This window comes from Sturnus vulgaris, chromosome 14, assembly GCF_052056855.1.
Source record: "Sturnus vulgaris isolate bStuVul1 chromosome 14, bStuVul1.hap1, whole genome shotgun sequence".
NCBI lineage: Eukaryota > Metazoa > Chordata > Aves > Passeriformes > Sturnidae > Sturnus > Sturnus vulgaris.
The window spans coordinates 13,267,277-13,293,061 of NC_142256.1; the positions used below are offsets into that span (position 1 = coordinate 13,267,277).

Below are 25,785 nucleotides of genomic sequence, written 5' to 3' on the forward strand. Positions count from 1 at the left end.
GATCTTGGAAAAACCTCCCTCTATCCTTCTCACCCAAGTGCCATGGCTGGGCAGCAGCTGAGATCTACAGATCCAGGAATAGGCAAGGTGGGACTGGGAGGACCAGTTCTGCTGGGTTACTGAAGGTTCATCAAGGTGATCCCCAAATACTTCGGTTTTAAACAATATTTGCAAAATATGTTTCAGGGGGGCAAGCCCCATAGCTTGCATTGCTAACTGTAGAAATGCAGCTTCTAGACAATACTGAAAATCCAAATGCAAAACCAGATTAAAATCTCTCTACTTGGATGAACTTCCGTCAAGCTGTTGAGTCAAGGTGACAGCAGGAGGCTCAGAGCACATGACGTAACTAAATCCATGATGTTACCACAGCAAAGCAATGTGGGTTTGGGTGGGTGGCACAGGGAAGAGAAACTTTCTTTCAGGTCCGGAAACTGTCTCAGGTTTCTAACATGTAAGAGCCTGAGAGCTTGTTGATGACTTCAGGGGGTTTTTTGGGTTTGGCTTTTTCAATCTGTTTTTCCAATATGCTGGTTAGGTTAATGAAATCCTTTCTCTTTGTAAACCTTGTGGTGTTTATCACTGAAGCACCCCTTCTGTGGCCATTCTCTGATTATTGTCACCTAGTTTTCGGAAGGTAATAATTCAGTGGGGAAAGACAATTGCTGCTGTTACCAGAGCTGAAAACCGGGCAGTGCATTCTAGTAATAGTCTCTGCTCCTTGTTTGGCTTTTGCTAAAATACTGCAATTATTTTGATGACTCTTGCACAAAGCAGCTCCAAAAAGAGAACTTTCCAGTTAACTAGGACTTCCAGTAATCATGTTCTTAGCTTGTTATATCAGTTTCACTCTATTTAATTTGGGTCAGGCAGCTAAATAAAACAGCAGTTTTTTTGGCTAAGTGCACGATAAGATTAAAAGATTTAGTGAGAAAGATGTTTTGTTAAGCTCAGGCACTGCCATTTTTTGGAATCTCAGGCAAAATTTGCAAAGCTAGATCAAATGTAAGGGGCAGCTTGTACCAGCAGTTAAGCTAAGGCTTTAAAAGTAGAGCTGCCCCTACATCTCTGTGCTCAAAGGAAAAGAAACCAGACCCAAACCCAGCTAAATATGTGGTCCATGATGGGAAATATTAGGTAGTGTAATGGGCATGCTGTCCTAGTGATCTACTGAAATTGTTATCAGCAATTTCTGTCTCAAAGTTCTCTTGCTCTGAAACACCAGAACTGAGCTCTATTTAAGAGCTGCTTTTTTTTTTTTTTTTTTTTTTTTTTTTTTTTTTTTTTTTTTTTTTTTTTTTATGGCAGAGAAGACCAAAATTAGCTTGTTTTGCCTGTTGGAGCCTTTCTCCCTCCTGTACTTCAAAGCCTTTTAGCCTCATTCGTTTCCTTTCTTCGCACAAAATGTCAGTGTGGAAACTTCTTAAATGCCAGCAAGGTACTCATAAAAGTGTGAAACTACTTGGTCCTTCAAATGTCAAAATCAGCTTCAGGGAAAGCTATTCAGGGTAATGGCTACTTAGTTTTAATGTCACACCCTGTCATGTTCTAGAATATTCAGCTGTAGAAAACCTTGCCTCCATTGGCAGGGACTAAGGCTGAGCCATTAGCTGACATTTTTCCACAGCTGACTCTCATAGCGTTTTTCTTGCATCCAACACTTTGTGACTTGTTTAACCAGGAGGTATAAAAGGTGGAAATGCAGCAATATACCAGGCAGAGAGAGAATGGCATTTGCCTTTTTGTATGTAGGATTTCAAGGACTGTGTTTCAGCTTGGTTTGGAGTAAAAATCCTGTTTCTAAATCCTTGGGAAAACTGGACCATTTTATTAGGCGTGTCACAGTAATTCTTTCGGTTTGGGGTTATATGAAAAATTATATTGATCATCCATTTATTAAAGCTTGGGTAGGGCTGGAAGAGTTGTCAGGGCATCCCCTGCCATGTTTTCTTCTGCTGAGTGCTGCCAAGACAGAGTGTTTTTGTCAAACTTGTAAAATTTTGTCTCCCAAATATTTTGTCTCACTGCTGTTTTCTCCTTAATTCAAAAACTCCCCCATCAACTGACCTGCTGATTTCTACTGCAAATTAAGTTGCCTTTTCCTCTGCCCTCCTCTCACCAGAATCTTGTTTGCACTCTGATCATGCAGCCAAGTTCTGTCCCTGCTCTTTTCTGCCTTGAGAAAAAAACCAACAAGCTTGAATCTTTGTCTTGTGTTTTCTAAATAATTTATTTTCCTGTTGGTCTTCTCTAGTGTTGCCCTCAAAACCAGACTGCATCATCCTCAAACCACCAAAACAATTTCGTTTTTTTGCTGTCTTCCCCATCGTTATCCAGAAATCATAGCTGCTAGTTTCTGTGGCAACAGCTTGCTATGGAGCTGCACCTTAGTTTGTGGCTTTCTATGATTTCTGGTCTTCTCAGTAACACTGCTGCCCTGTCAGCCCCTCCTCACTGCAAAATCCCTTTTTCCTGCCTAAAGGGAATGCTTTTGATTTTATTGGGCCACATTTTTGTCACTTGCATTGCTTTGGGAAACTGTTGCAATTTTTAATACTTATAATTGTGTCCCTTAATGTCCCCCTCTAACCATTTCTCCTTGGGTATAATCCAGAGAGGGTCATCTTCCAGATGATTGAATAGTTTCAAATGCTGAATAAAGCTGCTACCCTGACAGATTCCTGCAAAGCAGCAGCATCTGCTGTACTGGGTGGTCAAGTTTTTAGATAGTTGCATATCTGTACTTAACTTGCATTTCCTCAAGCTGATTGGAAGGAAGGATATTGCCTCAGATGTTAGGCCTATCAAAAAGGGAAACTAGATTAGTTTGGCACAAGCTGTCCTTGATGACAGTAAAAATGCAAAGAAGGGATCAAAAAAATATTGTTCCAGAGTTGCTTTAGGGATAAAAGTTGGACAAATTGACCAGTAATTTCTTCAATGCTTCCTTTCTGAAGACAATAAAACATTTATCCTTCAGATTTTAGACTTCTGCTTTCTATAGACCTCAAAGAGAGCTGCCCACATTCCAGGCCATATCAGTGTTCAGACTCTTACATGCTGCAAGATTAATAAAGCCCTGCCCACCTGAAGACATCTACTTCATCTGATTGTTCTCCAGCTTGTTTGTCTAAATGTATTTTCTTGTTAATTTGCTCTGGTTAGAGATAATATTTTTTGAAAATACTAAAACAAAACAAAAATTGACTACACCAAACTTCACAGCAGCACATTCTGACCTTTCCCATCTGGTCTTGAGCCTGGAGTTCATCTTCCTTTAGCCTGTAGTGTTGTCAGACCCCCTTCCAGAGTGTTTTGGCCCCAGTCACTCAGGACTTGGTGGAGCCTGTTGCTTTCTGGCCCTGAGCCCTGTCAGAAGCTGTGGTTCAGGGCCCCATTCCCAGTGGGGTGAGGGCTGGAGGGCAGAGAAAGGGCATGCTCTGGCAAATCAAAGTCATCAGTACTCACCCAGATAGTGGCCACAGATTACAGCACAGACAAAACAGCCTTTTTTAGTTAACTGCCTGCCATGCCAGTCTTCCTTTGGCCTCATTTCTCTGCCTAATACAGTTCAAGTGCCTGGTAGCACTGCAGGGAGGCAGAGCCCTGCTAGCAGCTCCTCAACCTCTTTCCAACATGCAGCTTTCCCTGCCCAGGCTGCTCTCAAGGTGGCTCAGTCACTCCTAAAAACAGTTCACTGCCAGAGGGTTCAGGATGCTATTGTGGTCAATACAAGTGCCAAAGCTGTATAACAACTCCTCTTGATGCACTTGAGTTTTGTAGTGTTCATTTTAATTCACACAGCTTCCAGAGCTGTGAACAGACACAGCAGTTGGGTAGTCTGTGAGGATTTGTGGATGTCAGTAACACTGGCTTTAGCAGATGTCTCTCCTTGGCTGCCAGAGGTGTAAATTGCAGAGCCCGGAGCTGATTCAGCTGCTGTTCAGCGTTCCTTCCTCTTGAGGAAATGTAACACCCAGCCTGGGGTGGGGAACAGCTGAGAGCTGTCACTAGTGCAGAGCCAATCTCCTCCAAGCTCTTTCCCTTCCTGCAGGTTCACAGGGACAGGCCAGGAAGGGCTGTCTTGCCAGTGTGTCCAGAGCACACAGAGCTGTGGCATTCCCAGCCCGTTCAGCTAAGAAGCAGCCAAGGAATTGGCTCCTATCCTGCTCTGCCCAGCCTGGGGCTCAGCCCAGTCCTGGAGCACAGCGGGGGAGGAGGGACAAACAGACCTCTTTTCTCCTCTTTTTCTACAAAACTCATGCTGCACACAGTGTTGAAATCCAAGAGAAGCTGCAATTGGTGGCACAGATGTTGACAGAAGCTTGGCCTAGTTCTCCTTTAAATTTCTTGGAAAGAGTAAACACGACTGTGGAGAAGATTCTTGAAAACTCAAAACAACTTACAAGAAGTAAAAAGGAAAGAAATGAAAAGAAACAATCCTAGATGTTTACATATATTAATTCATTTATTTATATTCTTTGCTTTACAGTGTTGCACAACTTCTACATCACACGATTTCAAAACGAATATTATCTTTATGATCTATGCAACTTCTACACATTCAAAAGTACCACTAACTACATATGCTCTATCTTCCTCCATTCCTTGAAATTAATGCTAAAAACACAAGAAACATGCACATGTTTTAGAGTACAGTTCTTTGGTCAGGTACACGTTCCACAGTAAAGAAATGTGCTCTGATAGTATTTTACCCTCAGCAGTAGCAATACAGAGCAGAAAAACGGGATCCCTATGACATTTTGCAGGAGTAATGACTATTTTAGATTAACACAGCAAAACTAACGTGTTTTGACAGACTCAAGATCAAAAATACATTAGTTTTACATTTGTGTTTATAAACACCAAATGAAGTAAAACAGCAAGTGGTTTCTTTGCAGAGAGGACCCTTGCTCCAGTCTGACAGTGCTGGATTGGCAGGGAGGAGGAAGACAGGCAGAGTGGTAGAATCACAGCAACACTGCAGCACTTCAGCCACTGAACTCCACATATTAAGTTCAGTGTTATTTAGCAGGACTAAATGGTGACTCTACAGATTGATCCAAAGTAGTAAAACTCCAAGTCTACTACAGGCATTGGATATTCACTAGCTGCACACAGAAAGTCTGTGTTTCCAACACAGGCACCCGAATCTGCAAGAGTACATATCTCTCCTTCCCAGCTTCTGCCATGAAAGATTTCAAACACTTGAGTAAAATCAAATTATATTATTTAACATTTTAAAGACATTACATATCTCTATATACCATATTCTCATATTTCTTTTAGAGTTGACAAGTCATAAAATATAGGATGAAATTATTAATGCTTTATGTTTAAAGTGTACTAAGCAGTTTAATGCCACAAACAGCCTTTGGCTGCACTTCTATGGCATGGGATGGAGGGAGGTGGCTGGACCATCTCACCAATGTGGCTCTGTGACAACGTCAGCCACATCAGTCCTTTTGTATAAAGATAATTCCTTTAAAAATTGCCTTAAGAAAGAATGGTTTTATTAAAATTAGACTTCGATCTGAAGCACATGTAAATAAAAAACACTGGCTGACACAGTCAGCATGGCTCAGTTTGGAACATGAAGTGCTGTGTGACTCTCACTCCAGAGCAATGGCCTCTCACCTTCACATACCCATATACAGCACAATGACACAAATAACACTGCAAGCAACACCCTACTCCTCTTGGGTCGGTATCTTTTCATTTTCTCTTTTGTGGGTACTCTGAAAGGCAGGAGTTGACAAACATTGCTCCAGAACTACTGGATAATACTTCTGATTCATATCAAAGAGACAGATACAATACAGTCACATTTAATTGACTTTCAGTCCCAGTGCAATTTAAGTAAAACTATTCTTCTTAATATATTTTTAAACTGTAAACTATACTAGAAAGACACAATAATTTTATTAATTTCATTACTTTTTATCTGAAGTTGCCTGTGAACTTGTATGTAACAAAATCAATTACATTTCTCTGTCAAATTACTGTTAACTGAAGATAGGGCACAGACTTTAAGTATTTGAGGACAAAGTCCACTGCCCCCAGGGCAGACAAGTGAGCTACTAGTTGAAAGAGGTAATCTCCAATTACCAACAAGCTGCTAACATGTGCCCAAGAATATATCTGTTCCTATGAATTAACTCTGTGGGCTTTGGTCAATAATGGTACAATTTACCTGGCAAGTCTCCATAATTTTTTCTTCTCAAGGAATTGAATTGAGAGCAGCATTTCGAATGGACAAGTAGTCAAATTGCAATGAGCTCCTGCTCGAAAATAATTTTGTAAGAATTCAGTTCTTTAAGTGATTTGAGGCTGTTTAACACAGGAGAAAAATGTGCTACTTGACTCTGGACCAGCAAGAGCCAGTTGCCCCTTCATACAGGCAAAAAGTTGTCAGAATTTTCCACTTTTGCTTTTGTGGAAGTAGCAGCTTTTCATAGCTGCTGAACTTCATGCACTCAGAAAATACCTAAAAATGATGTGGCAAACTGTATATCCTGACATAATTAGCACTTCTTAAAAACAGCTTTTCTCTTGCAAAGCTAGAAGCAAGTTCCAATTAAAAAAATATTTTAAAAAATATTTCATTACTCTTATTAATGAATAAAATATGTTAAAAACATTTAGATGCTATACTCACTACCTTACACTCTAGGTACAAAAGCAGACATAAAAACATAGCACCTGACCTTGCTCAGGTTAAAAGAACTGAAAGTGAGCTTCTGCATCATAGTACTAAAGGCACCATGGTATTTAATCCCTTTCACAGTAAGCTTCAAAGCCTAAAAAGCCGTTAGACTGCCTCTAGTAGCTTTCACTAAGAAACATCACAACAGAACATCAAAATTCTAATTCTCAAAATAATTCTAATTTCCAGCCTAATTTTTTATCACAGCCCATTAATTCTTTTGCAAACATTGCCTTAAATATTAAGAAAGCTTGTTTTTCTTCTCAGTTCTCAGCCAGATATATACATTTCCTATGTATGTCTGTGCACAGGCAAATAAAGACAGCAGACAACCACTTTTACTCCTTGGTATCCTGCCAGATGATCAGCTCACTGTACTGCCTATTCATTCTTCTTGAACATCAGCGACCAAGACATTGTCTAATCTGTTTCAAGACTGAAAAATAAAGGCAACAATTGTCCATCCCAGTTACATAGATTATCATTACAACTGCCCTAAGAATCATGATTCTATATTTGTGTCTGCTAGTTCTAGAAAAGTGCAATGTGTAAAGGTTGTATTCAAGTTACAGCAATTTTATTTCCCTCCTTTTGAATAATATACATATGAAAATTAAGTTATTAAATTACACTGGATCCAGCACACCTGGTTCCACTGTCTTGTAGATTTTGCTCAGAAAGACTTCCACCTTATCATCACCCAAGTGACAGATGTCCAAGATGCATATAACATGTTTGCCATCGAGCTCCTTCGCTGCTTTTACAATTTCATCTAGAAGTTAAGGAAAGGTGGTTTTAAAAGGTATTTGCTGTATACTCTGTACACAATAAAAAGGTGTACAGAATTTATAATGTTTTCCATACAGTAATGTGTATATGTTCAACCTTCTTTCAGTGAAAAATTTTATTCATAAATTCCATCACTAGAAATGACAGCATCAGAATTAGATAGAAGTTTGTAGTTTGGATATTAAAATACTTCTCCAGAGGATGAGAACAGCTCCAGCAAAAACTGCCTTGAAAGTTCAGTATTACAGCAATTTATTAAAAGTGGTGAAATACAAATTTACATCTCTTTCACTGAAGAAGTGAACAGTGTCTGACCCACACCAGAGATTGCTACAGGAGGATTAACTCTTGCACTGAAAGATAAACCAAGAAATGATAAATGAGTCATGTCAGTGAAAGGCAGTCTCACCTGAAAGAGGAAACGTGTCATGAAGCCTCCCACTGCTGGTGGCCTTTTGCTGGCATGCGGAGATACTACTCATACAAGACAATAATGTATCATTCTGAATGTCTTCTAGTTGAAATAAGTGGGGATTGTCAGGGCAAAACAGTGGAAGAAAAGCAACATCTATTGCTATGTCATGGTTTATACCTGTTGAAGAAAAATATTTTATGTTAGCTGAAAACTTCATCATATTCAGCCTATCAGCAACTTTGTGCACCACTTCCCTTATTTTTTAAACAAACAACTGCACTGATTTTTATATACATGTTCTTTGTCCATTGGTCAATAACTAATGTCTAAAAATATGTTTCTATATAGGATTATACACAAGCACATTCAAATTGATATGTTATGAAACACTATGGTTTAAGGCTACCAATGCTGATAGTTCAGAAAACATTAAACCTTGGAAGTAATTTCATCCTCCTTTTAACATTATTTGCAAAGGCAGAGAAATTTACTTTATAACCAGTAAATTGTGCAATGCAGTGCTGCTTTCATCTTCAATATTGTATTGTGATTCCCAGGATTCTAATGACTTCAAATATTCAAACACTTTCTCTGCAAATTTCCCTTAGCAAATAATGAAAACTTTTAAATTATGGCAACTTAACATGAGCATCGTTAAGCAAGGCAATTTCTGTCTCCTTTTAATAGGAAAACAAAACCAAACTTAATGACCCTCAATAAAACTAGCAAGCAGATACACGTCAACTTGCATATTTATATTTTAATAAATAAAAATCAATCAATTGACACTTCATGTTAACCAGAAGCAGCATGGAGCAGTTAATGAGTATGGCTAAAATACAGCCTTTCATTTTCCGCCATGGAGAGAAGGCACTTTAGGAGCAATAGTATAAAAAAAGCAACTCAATGAGAATAATGCTGAAAAGAAGATTTATAGTTGTCCTTTTCCTTTTAAGAACACTAACTTGTTTCTTATAACACCTCTCCAGCAGAAAGGCAGCTGACAAGCGTAATTGAATAATTTGCCTGATTACATCAGGTTGAAATAGTGAACAGGGTCTACTTCTGAAATTATCAGTAGTTTAAGGACTACAAAGATTCTTCAAATAAAATTTGTCAAACTATAATGAAAACAGAAACGATATGAAAAATGATACTAGAAACAAGATATTCAGGCATTTAATTGAAAAGAATGTTTAATGAGAATAAAAATTACCCTAAAGGAAGGCTCTAACAAAAATCTAAAATGTCAATAATTTTTGAAACCTCAGGAAATATTCTGAACCAACTGACTCCTTTAGAGAAATCCATTCAGTTCCTGATGAACTTACACTGCTCTTGCTTAACCATTTTTACAAGGCAAGCTACTTACCCAGAACTGTCACTTCGTAATACCCAAGGCCATTAGCACTTTTAAACTCATTGATGTTTTTATCTGTCCTGGCTTCTATTGGCTGGTGCACTGCTGCATGAAGGTTGTACTGGTGCATAAGTAAGTCTTTGTGCACATAATCAAATTTACATGGAATACTTTCTGGGAAAATTTTGCTGTGATGAAAATAATTCATTAACTTGTCTTTCACTTGTGTCCACAGGTCACTCTGCCAGGAATCACAAGTTCTTCCAGTCTCTTCAGTTTCAAGTATATTACTCACTCCTTCTTGATCTATTATAAGCACAGAAAACATTTAGTTGCTTATATGCTTATATAATTGTATCACTCCTCTGTTAAATAAGAAATAATTTTCATTAGAAGGTTTCAATTATGAAGACATGGCAGAAATTAAAAAGGCCAAGAGAAAATGTGAGGTCTTACGCTATAAAGTGCTTTTGAGATACTAAACTAACTTAAAACTTGTATAGGGATACACTGAGAATTTATTGCCCATAATGGGAAACAACCCAGTGCTGTCCTTTCAGCCACCCCTTAGAACACAGCAGGGAAAATTGAGTAGAATTACATTGATGATACATTGCTACAGTGGTTCCCCAGAGGCTGATGCAGCCAGATGTACAGAGGAACTGTCTTAACAAAGGTTATAAGGATATTTTTGTTGCCTGGTTTAGACCTGAAGAAAAGAACTAGTCTTAAGCCCCCTAAGATTAATATAACAACTGTCTGCAACGTACCTGTGCAGTGCTGCAAACTGTCTGACACAGCCTGTCCATTTTTATCTTGCACAGAATGTCCATGTTGATATTCATCTAAGCTATAAAAAGAAAGTTATAGTGTGCATACATATATATATTTATCTTAAACATAATTAACCTCAAACCCTATGCAGCAAAAGACAGACTTCTAGTGATAAATGATATGAGCTCTATTGAACGAGCTGATTCCTTATCGTGAGAGCTGTATACAGCAGCCTGACACGAGACCCCCTGTGCTCAGTAAATCAACTTAGCAGAGCTCAGGACTAGCCCTGCCTGATTCCTGGCTTTGGGATGGGGAAGGCTTTTACACTCACAATCCGGTGTCTGCTGCCCTCTACCGGCACCTGGCGGAAACACCACGTGTGACACGGCCAAACATCACAGGCGACCAACAAGTGACTCGATCGCAAAACCCTGGTGCTCAGCATGCGGCTGCACTGCCCTATCATCCCCTTCGGCACTCACAAACACAGCATGAATGCAGCCCTGTCACCATTCCGGAATCCAAAATGACAGAAATGCCAAATCTCTCTTTTCCTGTGCACATATTGTCCTGTTGTAATGATCAGCTCAATGAAGCATACTAGGTACTTGTTGGACTTTCTTTTTTTAACCATAAAGTTTTGAATCAATGGTAAGAAACTCTTCTTTATCAATCTCTAATAAATTACCTAGGATATTATGCAGGAAAAAACATAAGAGGCACTCTGCAAGCAAACATGGTAAAACGAGCTCTTAGGGCCATTTATTCTTTTCTTCTTTGATCCACTCCTCTCACTAGAATAGAACTCACCATGATGTCTGAAAAAACTTAGGGAAAGGACTATCTTGATTATCTTGCATCACAAACAACTGCAACAGGTAAGACTTTGTTAAGGTACCATTTAAATTCCAAACCTTCAAAGTAGTTAATAATAACTACAAAATACAGACAGTAAAAAAGGAATCAAAGATGAACATGCTGTTTAGTGGACCATATTGTATTTCATAAGGATTCACAGGGTTTAAATTTTTTTTTCTATTTCATCCTAGGGTGTATCTTGAAAACTTCATGTCAACATTTTGAACAAATGGAAAATATCTAAAATAGTATCTAGTGAAAAGATAAAAGGAAATGCACTGTGGGTTTTGAGTATAAAAGTATATTTTAAGAAATGCACTCCCATCATGGATGTATCATCACTGAAGTGACCTCCTTGTGATGACTAAATCTAGGCACAAAAGAATCCTTACTTGAGCAGTACGACCTGTGCAATTACTGCCCACAAAATTAATTTTCACTTTTGAGATGTGGACCTGTCTAACACAATATGAAACCCCATCACAGTGTTAAGAAAGGCTTGCTCAGAAACCAATGTATCAAGTTATATACACACCAACTTCTCATTAAAGCAGAGGATTAAACCATACTGCTGACACGTGGATACCTTGGAAAATGGGTATCATGGGGTTTTTCCTCAAAAATTGACTAGATTTGGAAGTGAATAATTTAAAGCAAGGAGAGCCTCAGGAAAATATGAAAAAAACCTTGCCACTCTTTTCCCCCACTTCTTTCACAGATCTGTAGCTGGGATAATTTTTACCTGCCCAACACATTATTCCTCCAGGCCTGCTTTGTGCTGGATGTGTGAACAGCCTGACTTGAGCTAGGCTTGTAAGGAAAACTGCTTGTCTCTACACACAGTCCAGGTGCTTCTTTGTGAACCACTATGTCTGCAATGCACCTGAGGCCACCCAAATCCTTCCACTTACTGGAGTGTGCCCTTGCTGCTGTACACCAAAACACCCACAGCCTATTTTACCCACATCAGCTTTAGGAGAACTTGTGCCCTGCCAGATTTGCTGTTTCCAGCCAGCACTCCACAGGCCCTCCCTTTTCACAGATGCCCACTTGCAAAAAAGCCTTTATTCACTATTTTCAGATACATTGATATTCAACTTCTCATTCATTTTACTTTAAAGTATTGTCATCTAAAATAACATTTATCAAAATACATGGCAGATCAGCATTTTCAGAAATTACTGGGAAAATAAGCATATCTCATGTGTCACACCTATTTCCTAAGCACTGGGACTGAATGTGATAAGTGAAATTAGGAAAGAAAATAGTTACAACTTGCAGCTACGCCCACACAACACAAGGAAATAAAGTACGTCAAAATAACACAACAAAACATCCCACTCACTGATAAAACTGGTAAAACCAATTTTACAGACTGGTTTGAAATGAACTAACTGTTCTGATACCGTTGTGGTAAACACATCTACCACAGCAAGTAACAGAGAGACCAAACAGCCTTTTATCATAACTTGACATGTCTACACAAATTGATTTTTGGTATCTACTAATTTCTCCCCAACAAATTCTGATTTATGTGAAAAAGGGTTGTGAAAGAAACATCACATTCTGTAAAACTGGCACTCACACAAACCTCAAGATAAATTTCCCTCTATCATAGAGTGCCCATTCCCTATCACATCCACGGGAAGGAAAAAGGACAAAAGGGTCTACGTGACAAAAAAAATATAGAAGTGAAACTGCAAGGATAGAAGCATGCAAACAAGTTCATTTCAAGCAGTGGGAGTATGTAGTGCAGCAGCAATTCCCTGGTAACATGCTAAATTTACAATGATTAAAATTCCATTAAAACTACTGTGCTTTTTTCCACTTCCAGGTAAAAATAACCCTTTCTGAAATTCCTGATCTTTCCCCATTCACAATCACTTCATTCTCTATAAATTAAATTACTTTGGAGTACATTAAATGCTTAAAAGTACCATTACATGAAAGATCTTTACTAGCAAGGATATAAATATCAACAATAATACTAAATTACCCAGTTTTCTTGCTCTTTCTGAAACTCTTAATAATCACGTAAGCTACCTCAGAAATGAAGGAACTGTGGCTGTCAATACAAAGACTCAAAATAAGCTCTTACTGCTTAAAAAACCCCAAAATGCAACCACATGCTGAAAATAACATACAAAAACTTGATGCAGAATAGTTTAAGTTAGAATATGTACTTTAAATCATTTCTCTACTGTTGGACTCAACAATCCTTTTGGGCCCCTTCCAACTCAGATTATTCTGTGAAATATGTGAAGTTTGTTAAAACTAATGTTATTTCATCAACATGATAAAGTATTTCAGTGCGAGCTGACATTCTGCTACATCTAAGGAACAGTAAACAATGCAATTTTAAAGTATGTCAGCTATCTTTCTGTTTTTCTTTGGCAATTTGGAGAATTCAGCACAATTCTATAGTTACAGAAATACACGAGTTACCTTTGAATTATATAGAGTGAAACAGCTTTCCATAATCCAACACAGACTTTCTCCTCCTTTAGCTGGGGTTCTAGCACTAATGGCATAGAGTGGACACACAGGTAGCGAGGAGAGTAGCAGATTGAGAAAAGCAGAGAACAAAGTAAACATGCCTTAACTTCTGGTTTCATCTATAAGAAATGGGGAGAAGACATTCTTCCCATCCTCCACCCCACCCTGGAAAAAACGGAACATTTCTCAGCAAACAAAAGAAAACAGGATTCCTTACAGTCAAAGAAAACCTCCTGATTTTTCTGTGGGTTTGCACCACAAGTCCCTGCAAACTCCTGCACCACTTGCAGAACTGGGACCTTAAAGCCAGGTGATGTTTTAACGAACCAGCTGCAAAGTCAGGTAACCATTTCCCCTAGAAAATACAGTTTCTACCAGAAGGACTAGGAAACAACACATGGGGTCAACAGAGCCTCATTTACTCCACAGAAAAAGCTGTTACAAATTATCTTCCAATAAATGTGTTTCAAGAAAATAGGCATGCCTGTAGGGGAGCAATACTGGCAGAATGGTCAACAACTTTGATCAGCTCCCTAGTTAGCACTATTGCATTCCTAGCACCGTGATTCTTGGGCTTAGGGGGGAAAAGAAAGAGATGCTAAAAGCAGACCAAAAAGGCAACTGAGCCGTGTATGCAGTCACGGCACAAATCCAGATCACTGCCAAAATACACAAACATCCTGAATTACTGGCACCAAGGAGTTCAAACATTCAACTTGCTCATGTTCTGCCTGGAACAAGTGACAAGAATTTACGGCCCTTAAACAAAACGCACAAAGGAAAGCAGCTTGTAGCCCCTAGTTAACAAATAAAAGCACTCATTCAATTTTCTTAATAATTCAATTTTTGTAGTTATTTCAGTTGGTTCCAGACTTGACAGGGCTCTGGATTTGAAATTCCTATCTGGACTTCAAAAAAACCCCACTTTCTCTGGATCCAAACTGACTTACGTAACAACTGAGTGCTGGTGAGTGAAAGGAGCCAGGGGAGTGGCTTCCCAGGGACAACTCTACCTACACCTCTGTAGCATCAAGAAAAACGTACAGCTCAGCCACCACCAGAAAATCCATTCATTACCATGATGAACCTCTGTTTATTCCCTTAGTACTAGGAGTAGCAATATGTTTAATAACACCCTCAAAATTATTTTTCAGATATATTTAGAGTTGGTGCAGACGAGTGAATAGAAAACATTAAACTCCACCCTGATCTGTTCTTTCAATTGTACTTCCTTAGAGATCCCCAATCTGTAAAATTTTTACCCAGAGTATTTTTGTTGGATTATTGCAATTATTCAACACAATTTCACATGACTTACCCAAGTTTTCTTCTTACAGTCCGCGTAAAATAGGGGTAAGATGATACAGGACTAACAGATGTACCTCCCCTTAAAGTAGGAAATTCACCATTATTTTTCAGTATCTATTTAAATGGAAATTCACAAAGCAAGGGACTTTGATGTTTTTCTTTCAGGCAGAACTAAACTAAGACACTCAAATGCTGTAAGTGTTCATAAGGAATAGAATCCACTACGTTTGCTATAACACTGCCAAGATAGTACTTCTATTTACCAAAGTTTTCTTAATACTAAATTTTCATTCAAATCCTAATTATATTTTATTTAATTTCCCCTCAAAATACTCTAAATATCCACTATCTTCACATATGATGATTTATGGATGTGAAAAGTAATGAAGAAAAACATACCCTTTATCAGATGAGAAATCCACTGCAAAAAACCCAGATGTGACCGGCCTGACTTTTCAAACTTTCCATCTGTCAATGTATGTACCAGGATCTCAACAGTGAGTATGCGTGTACTAGATTTTTCATAAGTGTTGCAATGAAGGGCAATCTCATGCAAGCAGCTACTTTACTCCTGAATCTAACACAGTTGTATCAGACAAATTACAAGTTATTCTGAGCCTTTAGGTTAGCACATGACCACCACCTACCTTCCTTTCTGACAGCACATTACAGCTACATACAGTACATCCCATTACCCAGAAGTCAAAAATAAGGTGTATTTGAAATTAAGGAATAGGTATACCTGATTCTGCATTTTCAGTCAAGATATCTTATTTCCTCACGCCCCTGCAAATGTTGTTTGTTCCACAGCTATGTCATTAAAATACATTTGCTTCAATTATTAACTACTTTTATTTCAAATCTGTGAGCTTAAGAACAAAGTAGTATAAATCTTAATCAGAAGAGAGCACTGCAAACCTACTTTAATTAATCCTCCATTAGCATGAACAGTAGACTTGTCATCACCTGATGCTAGGAAAAGTAGGTAACTACATTTTAAAGATTCAACTATATATGCTTTTAAAGCTTTCTTATTATGTTCTACAGCCTGGACTACAGACTAATTTCTGAAAACACTTTTTAGAAGATTCACCACATATTTATAAAGAGAGCTTACTGTTCTGTGTGTCTTCTGAATCTGGGTGTTGTCTGTCTCTTGACTGAACTCCCCTTTGACAGCAGAGCTTGGTGCTGATGTTCCCCAGGAGTGCTGGGTGACTCCAGAAAAGATTTAACTTCTTCATTTTTTTCCTTATCAACAGAGTCTTCTTTGGACACAAAAGAACTTCCAAGAGACTGAGAAGTATCGTTCTGCAACAACAGTTAATTGTTTAAGACTTTCAGTGCACTTAAAACTGTTTCTTCCAACTCAAAACCTGCCAATTTCTGACAGTCACCTTACATCTAGCAGAAATTATCTTCTAATCATATTAGCAAGATAAATTACGTCTAGAAAGTGAGAAGTGAGCATGTTGCAGCAGTTGCCTCTCCCACACTCCAATTTACATCAGGTTATCAGTTTAACAGTTTAACTTTTAAACAGTTACGAGTTTTACAGAGGACTGACAAAACACTTTCATAGAAGCACTGAATCATTGCTTGCTAAAATTTTGCTCTCAAAAATCAGATTAAGTGAAAATGTAATTAGATTCTGAACTCAAATGCAAAATTTTCCGTTCTAATGACAATCACAGCTGCTTTGACATTAACTCTCACACATTGTACCTGGACGAGTTCCTCTCCTGGGGCTTCTTCAGCTGCATCACTGCAGCTGATGCATCTTATGGCACTGATTATTCCCTGAACAGCAATTCTTTTGTGCTCTCTGTAGTGCAGGTCTTCAATCTCTTTCCCTATTTCACCTATGGGTTTCAAAACTGATTCAACTGTAAAAAAGAAATTTCCAGAATCAAGTTTTAGAGAAATATAAAAATCTCTGAACACAAGATTCAAAAGAAGAGTTGTTTGTTTTTTTTTTTTTTTTACTAAATATTAAATTGTTTTAAGCTTATGCTTTTAAAGAATTCTAAACCTCTTTGTTACCCACATCACATGGAAAAAAAATTAAAATAGTAAACCTTTTTAGCGCTTAAGCATCCATTAGTATGCATTATCAGATACCACAATTTCTGTTTCAGGTGAAATCTCCAGTTCAATGTACCTTTCAGAATAACTATTTTTAATTTTGATTTAGCAGAATACTCAGAGTAAAACTTCTGGGTACATGTGGAGCTCATGTCAGCTTCTACAATTCTTCTGCAGCTAACGGTGCAACATTTTCTATGGGGTGAGGATTTAGCCTATGAAACATTTAGTCACGAAAGGGAGTTTATCTTGGAGTAAGACTGACTGAAAAAGGCCACAAATCTTGCAGATATTTGATATATGATACCTTCATTGTTTTTACAATATTTCAAAAAGCTATCAGGAGGTCGTGGAAAAGGGTAATAGCCACCGATGACAGTTTTCTTTATTTGATCAGCTTCACACTGTGATTTCATCCACTGAATGAAGTTTTTCACTTTGGCATCCTTGGTGTATGGCTGGCCCTTGTGCCACCCTTTTAAACAAAAATAATCAGGTATCAAAACCAAAGCAGGTTACAGGCTAAATCTGTTCTCATTTTGAAACTCCCCTGAACATTACCTAGAAAAAACAAATTAAGAAAATCTTGACTAGAGACTACAAAAGATGTCTTTTGTCAAGAGTATTTTACAAAATGAAAACCTTGAACTTCTTGACTTTGCATTTGACACTGAAAGTCAGACAAACGCTAAATTACAGGAAAACCAGAACAAGTAGCAAAAAAGCTCCTAGAAAAGGAAAGCTGGAAGTGTTTTTTAATGTTTTAAGTACGTGGTAATTGCCATTATTACCCTATCAAAAGATTAACAGCCTGAAAGAATTAGGAAACGTATGTCTTAACCTAGAAATACTTTTCATAAGATAAATTAATGCCTCACAAGAATGCTATTTGGCTTTTTCTCTTCAGGAATGTTTCATTATTACCTCATGGTCTGCACTGATTATTTTGTTATAAAATGAAAATACCCTTTCCTAAGAAATAACATGAGAACTATATAAAACTAGAACTAATGTAAATTACCTGTAATGAATATTTGACTTTCATTTGAAGTCGTAAGGTAAACTGTCCTGGAAGGATTCTCAGTGAGGCCCTGGATCACTCTCATCTGTGTACACACCAAGTATGTCACTGGAGAAAAAAAAACTTCATTTTTTTTTTTCCTGATAGTTCACTGATTTTAGAATGGCAAGACTGACACATACTGGATTAATTTTATTAAGTCCTCTAAACAAGACAGTTTAGTTCCTGACCCTACAAATGTTTCACATATGTTTTGAGTCTCCATTATAAATTACCATATGGACATGCAATTAAATCTTCAATTTAATTTCAGCACAGATGCTACAACTAAAAGATGAGATACTTCATTGGGTTGGATATCATTGAAACAAATAGTACAAATATTGGTATTAGATGGCTATGTTTCTTAAGGATAAAAAGTATAAAATCATAAGAAATTATGGCATGCCACTGCAAAATTTCTAAACAGAGTTCCAGCTCACTCTTTTGTTAGTATCTCAGTTAAACACTGCAATGTCATTGTTTCCCATTTCCCCAGAGCACTCAAGATGAATGCAGCCATAATCTTAGCAGGACTATGCAGCTGGTGCTGCATCAAATTATATAAAAAATGCATAGCAACACCAACCAGTGTAAAAAAAAAGGCTAAGTGCTTGGAGGAGAAGAGAAAGAAGGCAAGGAGCTCTTTTAAAATCCTTCATTAAGAATTTCCTAGTTTTAAATTTAGCTCATGTGTGATAACTAATACAGCAGGGTGATGATTGCTGTTTGGGCAAAAAACACTGGTTCAAAGAAATGAAGCTTTTCAACTTTCACCTCTCTCTTCATTCAATCCTCTTAAATTAATCCTGTCTATAAAAAAACAGGTCAAGAGGAGCAAGAGATTTGACAAGCTGCTGTCTTTAATTGCCTGTGATGCAAGAGATGTTGCCCAGGTGATTCTTAACACAAACACCTGAAATGAACGAGATCAGAGGAGACCCAGGCCCAGGTCTCCATCTGATTGTTTACATCAACTGACAGTGCACTTTGCAAGGGTTTCAAATATTTAAACTTTTATTTTTTATTTTTAAATTTTAAATTCTGATCAACTACCTTCTGCTTGAGGAGATAAATCACGGTATTTTTTTATTCAGTGGCAACTAATCTTAGAATTAGAAATTTGCAATGAACTAGAAAAACATTATAAATAATTATTAATAAGTATTATAGAGAGATGAATACTTGGATGAATACGCTCAAACACATCTGGCTGAGAAGTTGCAAACAATTCCAGTATGAATGGTTGGTCTGAGGTCCCATCAATGGCATGTGCCCAACGATAGAGCCAGAAGTCTTCACTGTGTTCTATATAAACAAATATTAAGAAAAATGTATAAGCATTTACTTGGAAATTTAGAAACTATTTGATAAATTCTGAAAGTCATATTTATAGAAAAACCTCTTTTTCTGGCTCGCTCAGCCCTCCCCACAAACGTCACAAGACCAATAACATCACAGGAATGATTGTGTGGTAAGTCATCCAGTTCTGACCTAAAAGCAAAATAGAAGAAAGAGAGCTGGGTAAACTTTCTCAGAAACTTTACAAAAAGCACTTCCAATTAACATTCACTGTAAGGTAGTGTAGTTTAAATTTCAGCTTGATAACGAACAAAATTCTATTTTACCTTGTGATAAACCTATATTTAACTTCAGGTAATCCCCACTCTGGCTTAACCATTTCTTCTGGAATAATACTTATTTCAGTAGGAGGATCTCGAACATTAAGGCTAATTTCTGATAAAGAAAAAAAGTAGTATTTATGGTATGAATACAAATTATCATTATCATCATTATAATAATATAACAAAAGTAACAACAACCCATAAAGAAACCAGGATAAAGTTTCTTAAATATTTCAGCTTTTATTAATGATTTGTGAAATAATTAATCAATTTCTCTGAATTCAAGTTTTCATTAAAATAAAGTAAGGAATTCAGGTACAACAAAGCAATTTTATCATCTGAGTAATATTAAACTTTCCAACTGCCTTCATAAACCAACTAGTCCAATCCAGCCAGTATTTTAACAGAAACTAATCCAACCATCCTGATCAGATACAAAGTAGTTTTTACACTAGCTTTGTTGTCAAATTTCAGCAAGGTCTGAAACTGATGCGCAGACAACAAAGTAAAACAGAACTAGCACATGAGAATTTCAATATTTGATGCCAGTTCAGGTAATTATAAATAGGACAGAAATACACCATGGCCAGGGAGGAAAAGGTCTTCTCATGCCTATGAAGTGAAAATTTTAATCACTTGAAATGTTTAATCTGATTAATTTTATTAATCAGACTGTTTAGATGCTAAATTACAAATGGTGGAGCATTGAGTCAAGAAAGGTGCTCTTCAACCAGATTAAAAAATACAGGAAGAATGGCTTCAGCTTCTAGAATACACAAGGCAGTACACAACAGGACAAATGTTGCTGGTATATAAAAGACAGATTCTGATGAAGTTTCTTGGGTTTGAGTAAGGGATTATCTAAATAATCCACCCAGAAAAGTGATTAAGTAGATACAAATAATGCATACAACATTATTTTTTCATAATTTTTTCTGGTGCCTCACCCTAGCAGTGCAACATTTAGGAAGGTGTTCTACTTCAAGTCAGACCCTCTGCTTAGGAGTATTCTCTATGCTTCTGCTTTCTAGAAATAGGAGGACAATTGTGGTTTTGCATATGGTCTTTTAGGACAGTGTTGCTCGGAGAATTCCTGAAAAATCTTTCCCATGCATCAAAACTCAATTGTTTCATTATTTTGAGATTAGATTCAAGTCTCATATTCAGATCAGGATTACACCCTGGGATCAGTCAGGAGCTTAGGTCAGTCCAGACTGTCATCAGAACCACACAAATTCAGTGATGTGTAAAAGTGAAATGTGCACACTGCTTGGCAGTGGAATTCAAGGCATTGGTACTAATTAAGTTCCAAAGGTTTTAGGTTGTGAAAAGGCACTTCTCAGCAAGTGCCACAATATTGTAGCTGCAAACAATATGTGACTTCTGTGCAGTGAGCCAGCAATGCAGAGCTCACTCCACAGCAGCCTAAGGGTGTGCCTGAAGCATACTGCCTTGCAGGACTCTCTGTTTGGAAACCCTTAAATACTGGGGACGTGGTAACTCTCCAGATACACTGAGCTTTTGCAGGTGAATGGTTCCAAGGACACACTGGAAAGCTGGGATTTGATGGAATTACAAATTGAAAATAAATGAAGATAAAAGTAATTGTTGCTTAAGTGATTCAGTGTAATTGAAACCTGAAATAATGCCCCACATTGGCCATATACAGAGACACTTAGTGAGGTCACAAATTTCATTTCATCTGAACAAACAAACAAAAAAGTCCTCATGCAATGGAAATTGAATAAAATCCATGTTACAAATGCTTTGGATTTTTTTTCTGGATATTCTGGTCTCTTGTAACTCTCTTTTTATAGGAAATATAGTCATCATGGAATTATGTGAATTTGTATTAATATAAAAGTCTCGGCTTTGTGCAAAAAACTTAGATTCTGTACAGACTTTTGTATGAACCAAAGATTTAGAGTGCCTGCAGTTTATCTGTGCACCATGGTGCTTTCCTCTGGAGTGACTTCTAGTTCTTCTCTTACACAGCTATAACCCTTTACAGCCCAGCAGCTGAGTTGGCCATTTTGATCTCTTTGTTCCCACTTCTACCCAATAATGCTTGTAAGAAATCAGAAGGGCAGAGTGAATAAGGCCATGAAAATGCAGAGATATTTTTCCCATAGCAAAAGACACCTCAGATGGCATATTTTATTCTGTCTTCTTTGTATAGAAAGGTTTTGTGGCAATTATATTTGTTTTCAGGGTTGGCTTGTACTTGTCATCACCTTCCCTCACAAACTTCCATTCCTGGCTAAACATTTCTATCTCCTGCCAAGTTATCACAAATACTTCAGACATTGAGATCTGGTTTTCATGCAAATATTTATCAGTCAGGGAATATATTGCTTCTGGCCGTAAAAACATTGCTTATTTTTGTGCACTGTAGCAACTCCATTAGAAAAATGTTATTGTCAATAAGTTATACATATATCACCGTTCACCAATATACATTTTGTTTCAAGAAGTTATTTGAATTCTCTTAATGCTGGCTGTCATTTTGTTCTGAGTATAAAAGCCCAAAATTGGAAAGTGTAGGGTGAAGTAGGAGAGAAAACAGCCCCAAGGCTGATCAAATCCAGTTTGAAAAGGCCATTAATGTTATATTGCAGGACTTGTATTTTTGTGGTATAGCTCCTTTGAGTATCTGCCACACAAAACAACTGGCAAGTAAGAAAATGCTTTTCCATAGCCAAGGAATATTCTTCATACACACTCCCACGGTGATGCTCTTTCAGCACACAGAAGTCATCAACGCAACTTTTTATTCTGCAGAGCTGTGCAGATACTCTGGGCCTTGACAGTAAACACTAAAATCTAAAGCCAGATGAGGTGATAATGCCTTTCAATGACCTGGAAAAATGTGTGAGCAGTGTACAAGTGATATGTGTATTATTAAGCAGGAAGTAGAATCAGATTAAAGTTCTTTATTATCTCAGTTTCTGTTTCAGGGATTCTTTTTTTTACTTCTTTATTTCCTAAATAAAGGTTTTAACTAATTTTGGCAGTAAACTTCATAGATATGATGCAATATAAATAGCAAGAACCTGGATGCTCAGACACCTTTCAGAGGTACTAATTACGGATTTATATTTTATCAATTAGTCTCAGCAATGGATCACTTTATATTTTATTTCTATGGAGAACTACTTTGCACAGCTATATTTCATCAATTCAAAATAGGTTTCTGCAATACTTAACCAATTGTAGCAAATCTCTTCATCTGTGAGTCCCCTGGGGTGGGGTGTGTTTTAAACGGGTAACTGGTTTTGATGGCATACTTGGCAAGGAGGAGCACTGTGCCCACCTTCATACTGTGATACCATTTAGGGCACAGAGAATTCCACAAAACCATTGACATCATGCCCGAGCCATCAGCAACTTCAAAGTAAGCCTGAAGAAAAAAGAGACAATACACAGTCATCTTTTATTTATTATCATTCTGGTATGTATTTATTTTGGATAATGCACCAGGTACTTCACTCATAAAAGATTTCTCTATTACAAATGGATAAAAAGGATGTTCCAGAACTTGTGCTGAATACTAGAGTGGAAAAAATCCCCAATTTTTAAACTGGGCAAATGTTGAATGAATCTGTAACTGAGCAGATCACTGAGCAGTAAAAAAACTTTTAAACTAACCCACCACACCTCCAGTCTCCTCTTCCAAGAAGTTCAACACAAAAATATCACAAGTTAAATATGTTAGAAAATCATTAAGAATTTTACAGTAAAATCATATAACTGAAAGTCACCAGATGAGAGAATCAGGGCCTAGAAATAATTTAAATATATTTCTTTTTTTTTTTTTTTTTTGGCAGGACATACTAACTTCAACTTTCAAAGCACAGAGACCAGAAATGTTTAGGCTGTTAAACTACTAACAACTCGAAATATCTTTTTCTTCACAAAAAGATCAAATGAACTATGGTAACTGAAATGCATCCACTAAAGTTGGTACACATATGATTCACAAAATTCACAAAATTCAGCATTTCCTGCTCTAGAGCGCTCAGCTTTTTTGTAAAGGCAGCATTTTCCATATAAAATAGCTATAAAATAACTTTATGTGCTTACTATATGGGAAAAATTATTTTCAAATACCCTACAGCAATTTGAGTGTTAACCTATGCATTTATCCCTCTTTACCTGATAAGGCATATCCATTTTTTTCTCTGGTTTTCCATAGTACCTTAGTCTAGATTTGTGCAGGATTCTCACAAGAAGTGGATGGAAATGCACTCTGCTTCTCCACGTCATTTCCAGATGACCAAGATTAGTCAGCTTGGAGACTAAGATTAAGGGGAGGGGAAAAGAAAAGACCGAAAAAAAGCATTCATGTTTGAACATGTTCTCAGGAGTGAAGTGCCAGGATGTCACACGTACTTTATTAATGTTTCTGACATTTATAAAGGCTCATCTGCTGATATTCACCAATAAATCTGTTATGAACTATCTGCACACAGCATAGTTTTGCCTTTTTTTTAAATTGAGAGTGATGACATATGTTAAATGACACAGAAGTGCTGTAAAATGAGCAGAAGGGCTATTACAAAAAAACCCCACAGGTGTCAGCCTACAAGGGCATCACACTCATGCAGAAGTCCTGTTACACCTCTCTCTCACCAGGCTTCATGAGCCCCTCAACACTGACCACATTTTGGGGGGCAGCTTTTCAGAGCGAGCATCCTGCCTCACAGACCAGACACATGACTACTGCTACTGCAGCCAGTGTTTTTGACAACTCAGAAGACTGGGTACAAGCACCACAGCTGCATATTTTCAATCAATGTTTGTAGAATTAAAAAAGCTCTCTCAAAGCAACAGAGAATCACAGAAGGGGTTGGGTTCAAAGGGTTCTCGTTCCAACGCTCTGCCGTGGGAGGGACATGCTACACCAGACCAGGTTGCTCGGAGCCCCATCCAAGCCAGTCTTAAACATTTCCACGGATGGAGCATCCACAAGTTGGCAACTCTGGCAACCTGTGACAATGCCTCACATCTTCCCAGGGAAGAGGTTTTTCCCACAGGAGCAGGTGAATTGTGACACAGGTGGCACATTCTCAGTGAGGCCAAACACAGCTGGAGGATACCAGGGAGCTCCGCCCAGCTGCACAAGCAATCACAGAATCAATCAGGTTGGAAAAGACCCCTAAAATCATCGAGTCCAACCTATGACCAAACACCACCCTGTCAGCCAGGCCATGGCACCAAGTGCCACACCCAGCCTTGGCTTCAACACCTCTAGGGACGGTAACTCCATCACGTCCCTGGGCAGCCCGTTCAAATGTCTAATCACCCTTTCCGTGAAGGAATTCTTCCTAATGTGCAAGCTAAACCTTCACTTAAGACTATGTGCCCTTGCACTGCCGCTGGCTGCCTGGGAGAAGAGCCCGACCCCGAGCTGGCTACACGCCCCCGTCGGTGATTGTAGAGAGCGAAAAGGACCCTCCCGAGCCTCCTCCTCTGCAGGCAGAGCCCCCAGCTCGCTCAGCCGCCCCTCACAGGACGCGCGCTCCCGACCCTTCCCCAGCTCCCAACAAAAGGCGAACAGCAGCACCGCTCCTCCCTCTGGGTGCCCCGGGGCGCCTCAGGGCGTCCCTCCCGCACCCCCACAGCCGCCTCCTCCGGGCTTACCGTCCACATCCACCTGCACCGGGGGCCTGTCCGGCACCCACACGTCTCCATAGGGATCCTCGTTGTTCCAGAGCGGCAGGTAGTGCCTATTGTCCCCGCGGAGGGGCTGGAGCGGGCGGTGCCGGTCGGGCGGGACGCCCGCGGCGGCGGTGGCGGTGCCGGCCGCCCGCTCCAGCCCCTCCAGGCACAGGAAGCCGCGGTTCAGGCGCTTCTCGTCGTAGCGGTACGAGCAGCGCGTGAGGCGGAGGCGCGTGCCCGCCCGCAGCCGCGCGCGCTGCACGAGCCCGTTGAGGCGCGGCGCGAGGTGGCAGCGGTGCCGGCGCGCGCCGTCCGCGAGAGTCACGTCGTACCAATACTGTGGGGGGGCGGCGGGCGGCGCCTGCGCCAGGTACCGCTCCACCGCCACCACCGTCACGGCCGGCGGCTCCGCGGGCGCCGCGCTCAGCTGCGAGGAGCCCTGCACCTCCTCAAACACCCTCTGCAGACAGAAGGCCCCGCCGCCTTCCGCCGCCGCCGCCGCCCGGCTCTCCTCGGCGCCTTCCGGGGTAGGGTCCTGCATGACAACGTCCTGGCCGCCCGTCCCGGGCGAGAGCCGCGGCCCGGGACGCTGCCGGGACCGGCGACCGCGGGTTCCCGCTGTCATGGCCGAGCAGGGGTGCCGCC

The 25,785-nt window shown here is 39.1% G+C and overlaps 1 protein-coding gene across 2 annotated transcripts; it reads right to left on the minus strand.

The window, feature by feature from the left end:
- Positions 1 to 4,445: 4,445 nt before the first annotated feature.
- Positions 4,446 to 25,696, minus strand: RADX (RPA1 related single stranded DNA binding protein, X-linked). 2 transcript variants are annotated; one of them, XM_088173180.1, is made up of 15 exons: positions 25,123 to 25,696; positions 23,635 to 23,777; positions 22,687 to 22,879; positions 19,483 to 19,591; positions 19,257 to 19,348; positions 19,040 to 19,162; positions 17,816 to 17,923; positions 17,102 to 17,269; positions 16,435 to 16,595; positions 15,827 to 16,020; positions 14,720 to 14,788; positions 10,041 to 10,120; positions 9,283 to 9,576; positions 7,905 to 8,087; positions 4,446 to 7,478 (listed from the first exon to the last, which is right to left on the minus strand). In XM_088173180.1, exons 1-15 carry the CDS (start codon positions 25,679 to 25,681, stop codon positions 7,333 to 7,335), a joined length of 2,622 nt encoding a protein of 873 aa, XP_088029306.1. In that variant the 5' UTR covers positions 25,682 to 25,696; the 3' UTR covers positions 4,446 to 7,332. The 2 variants fall into 2 exon arrangements, with proteins under 2 accessions (XP_088029306.1, XP_088029307.1); XM_088173181.1 differs by lacking the exon at positions 14,720 to 14,788.
- Positions 25,697 to 25,785: the final 89 nt, after the last annotated feature.

Excerpts from the sequence above, each read along its gene's own strand:
- RADX (XM_088173180.1), bottom strand. The coding sequence starts at position 25,681 with ATGCAGGACCCTACCCCGGAAGGCGCCGAGGAGAGCCGGGCGGCGGCG. Across the intron at positions 19,163-19,256 it reads TGAGCGAGCCAGAAAAAGAG|AACACAGTGAAGACTTCTGG; the intron begins GTTTTTCTATAA and ends TTGTTTATATAG. Across the intron at positions 9,577-10,040 it reads CAGTTTGCAGCACTGCACAG|ATCAAGAAGGAGTGAGTAAT; the intron begins GTACGTTGCAGA and ends TGCTTATAATAG.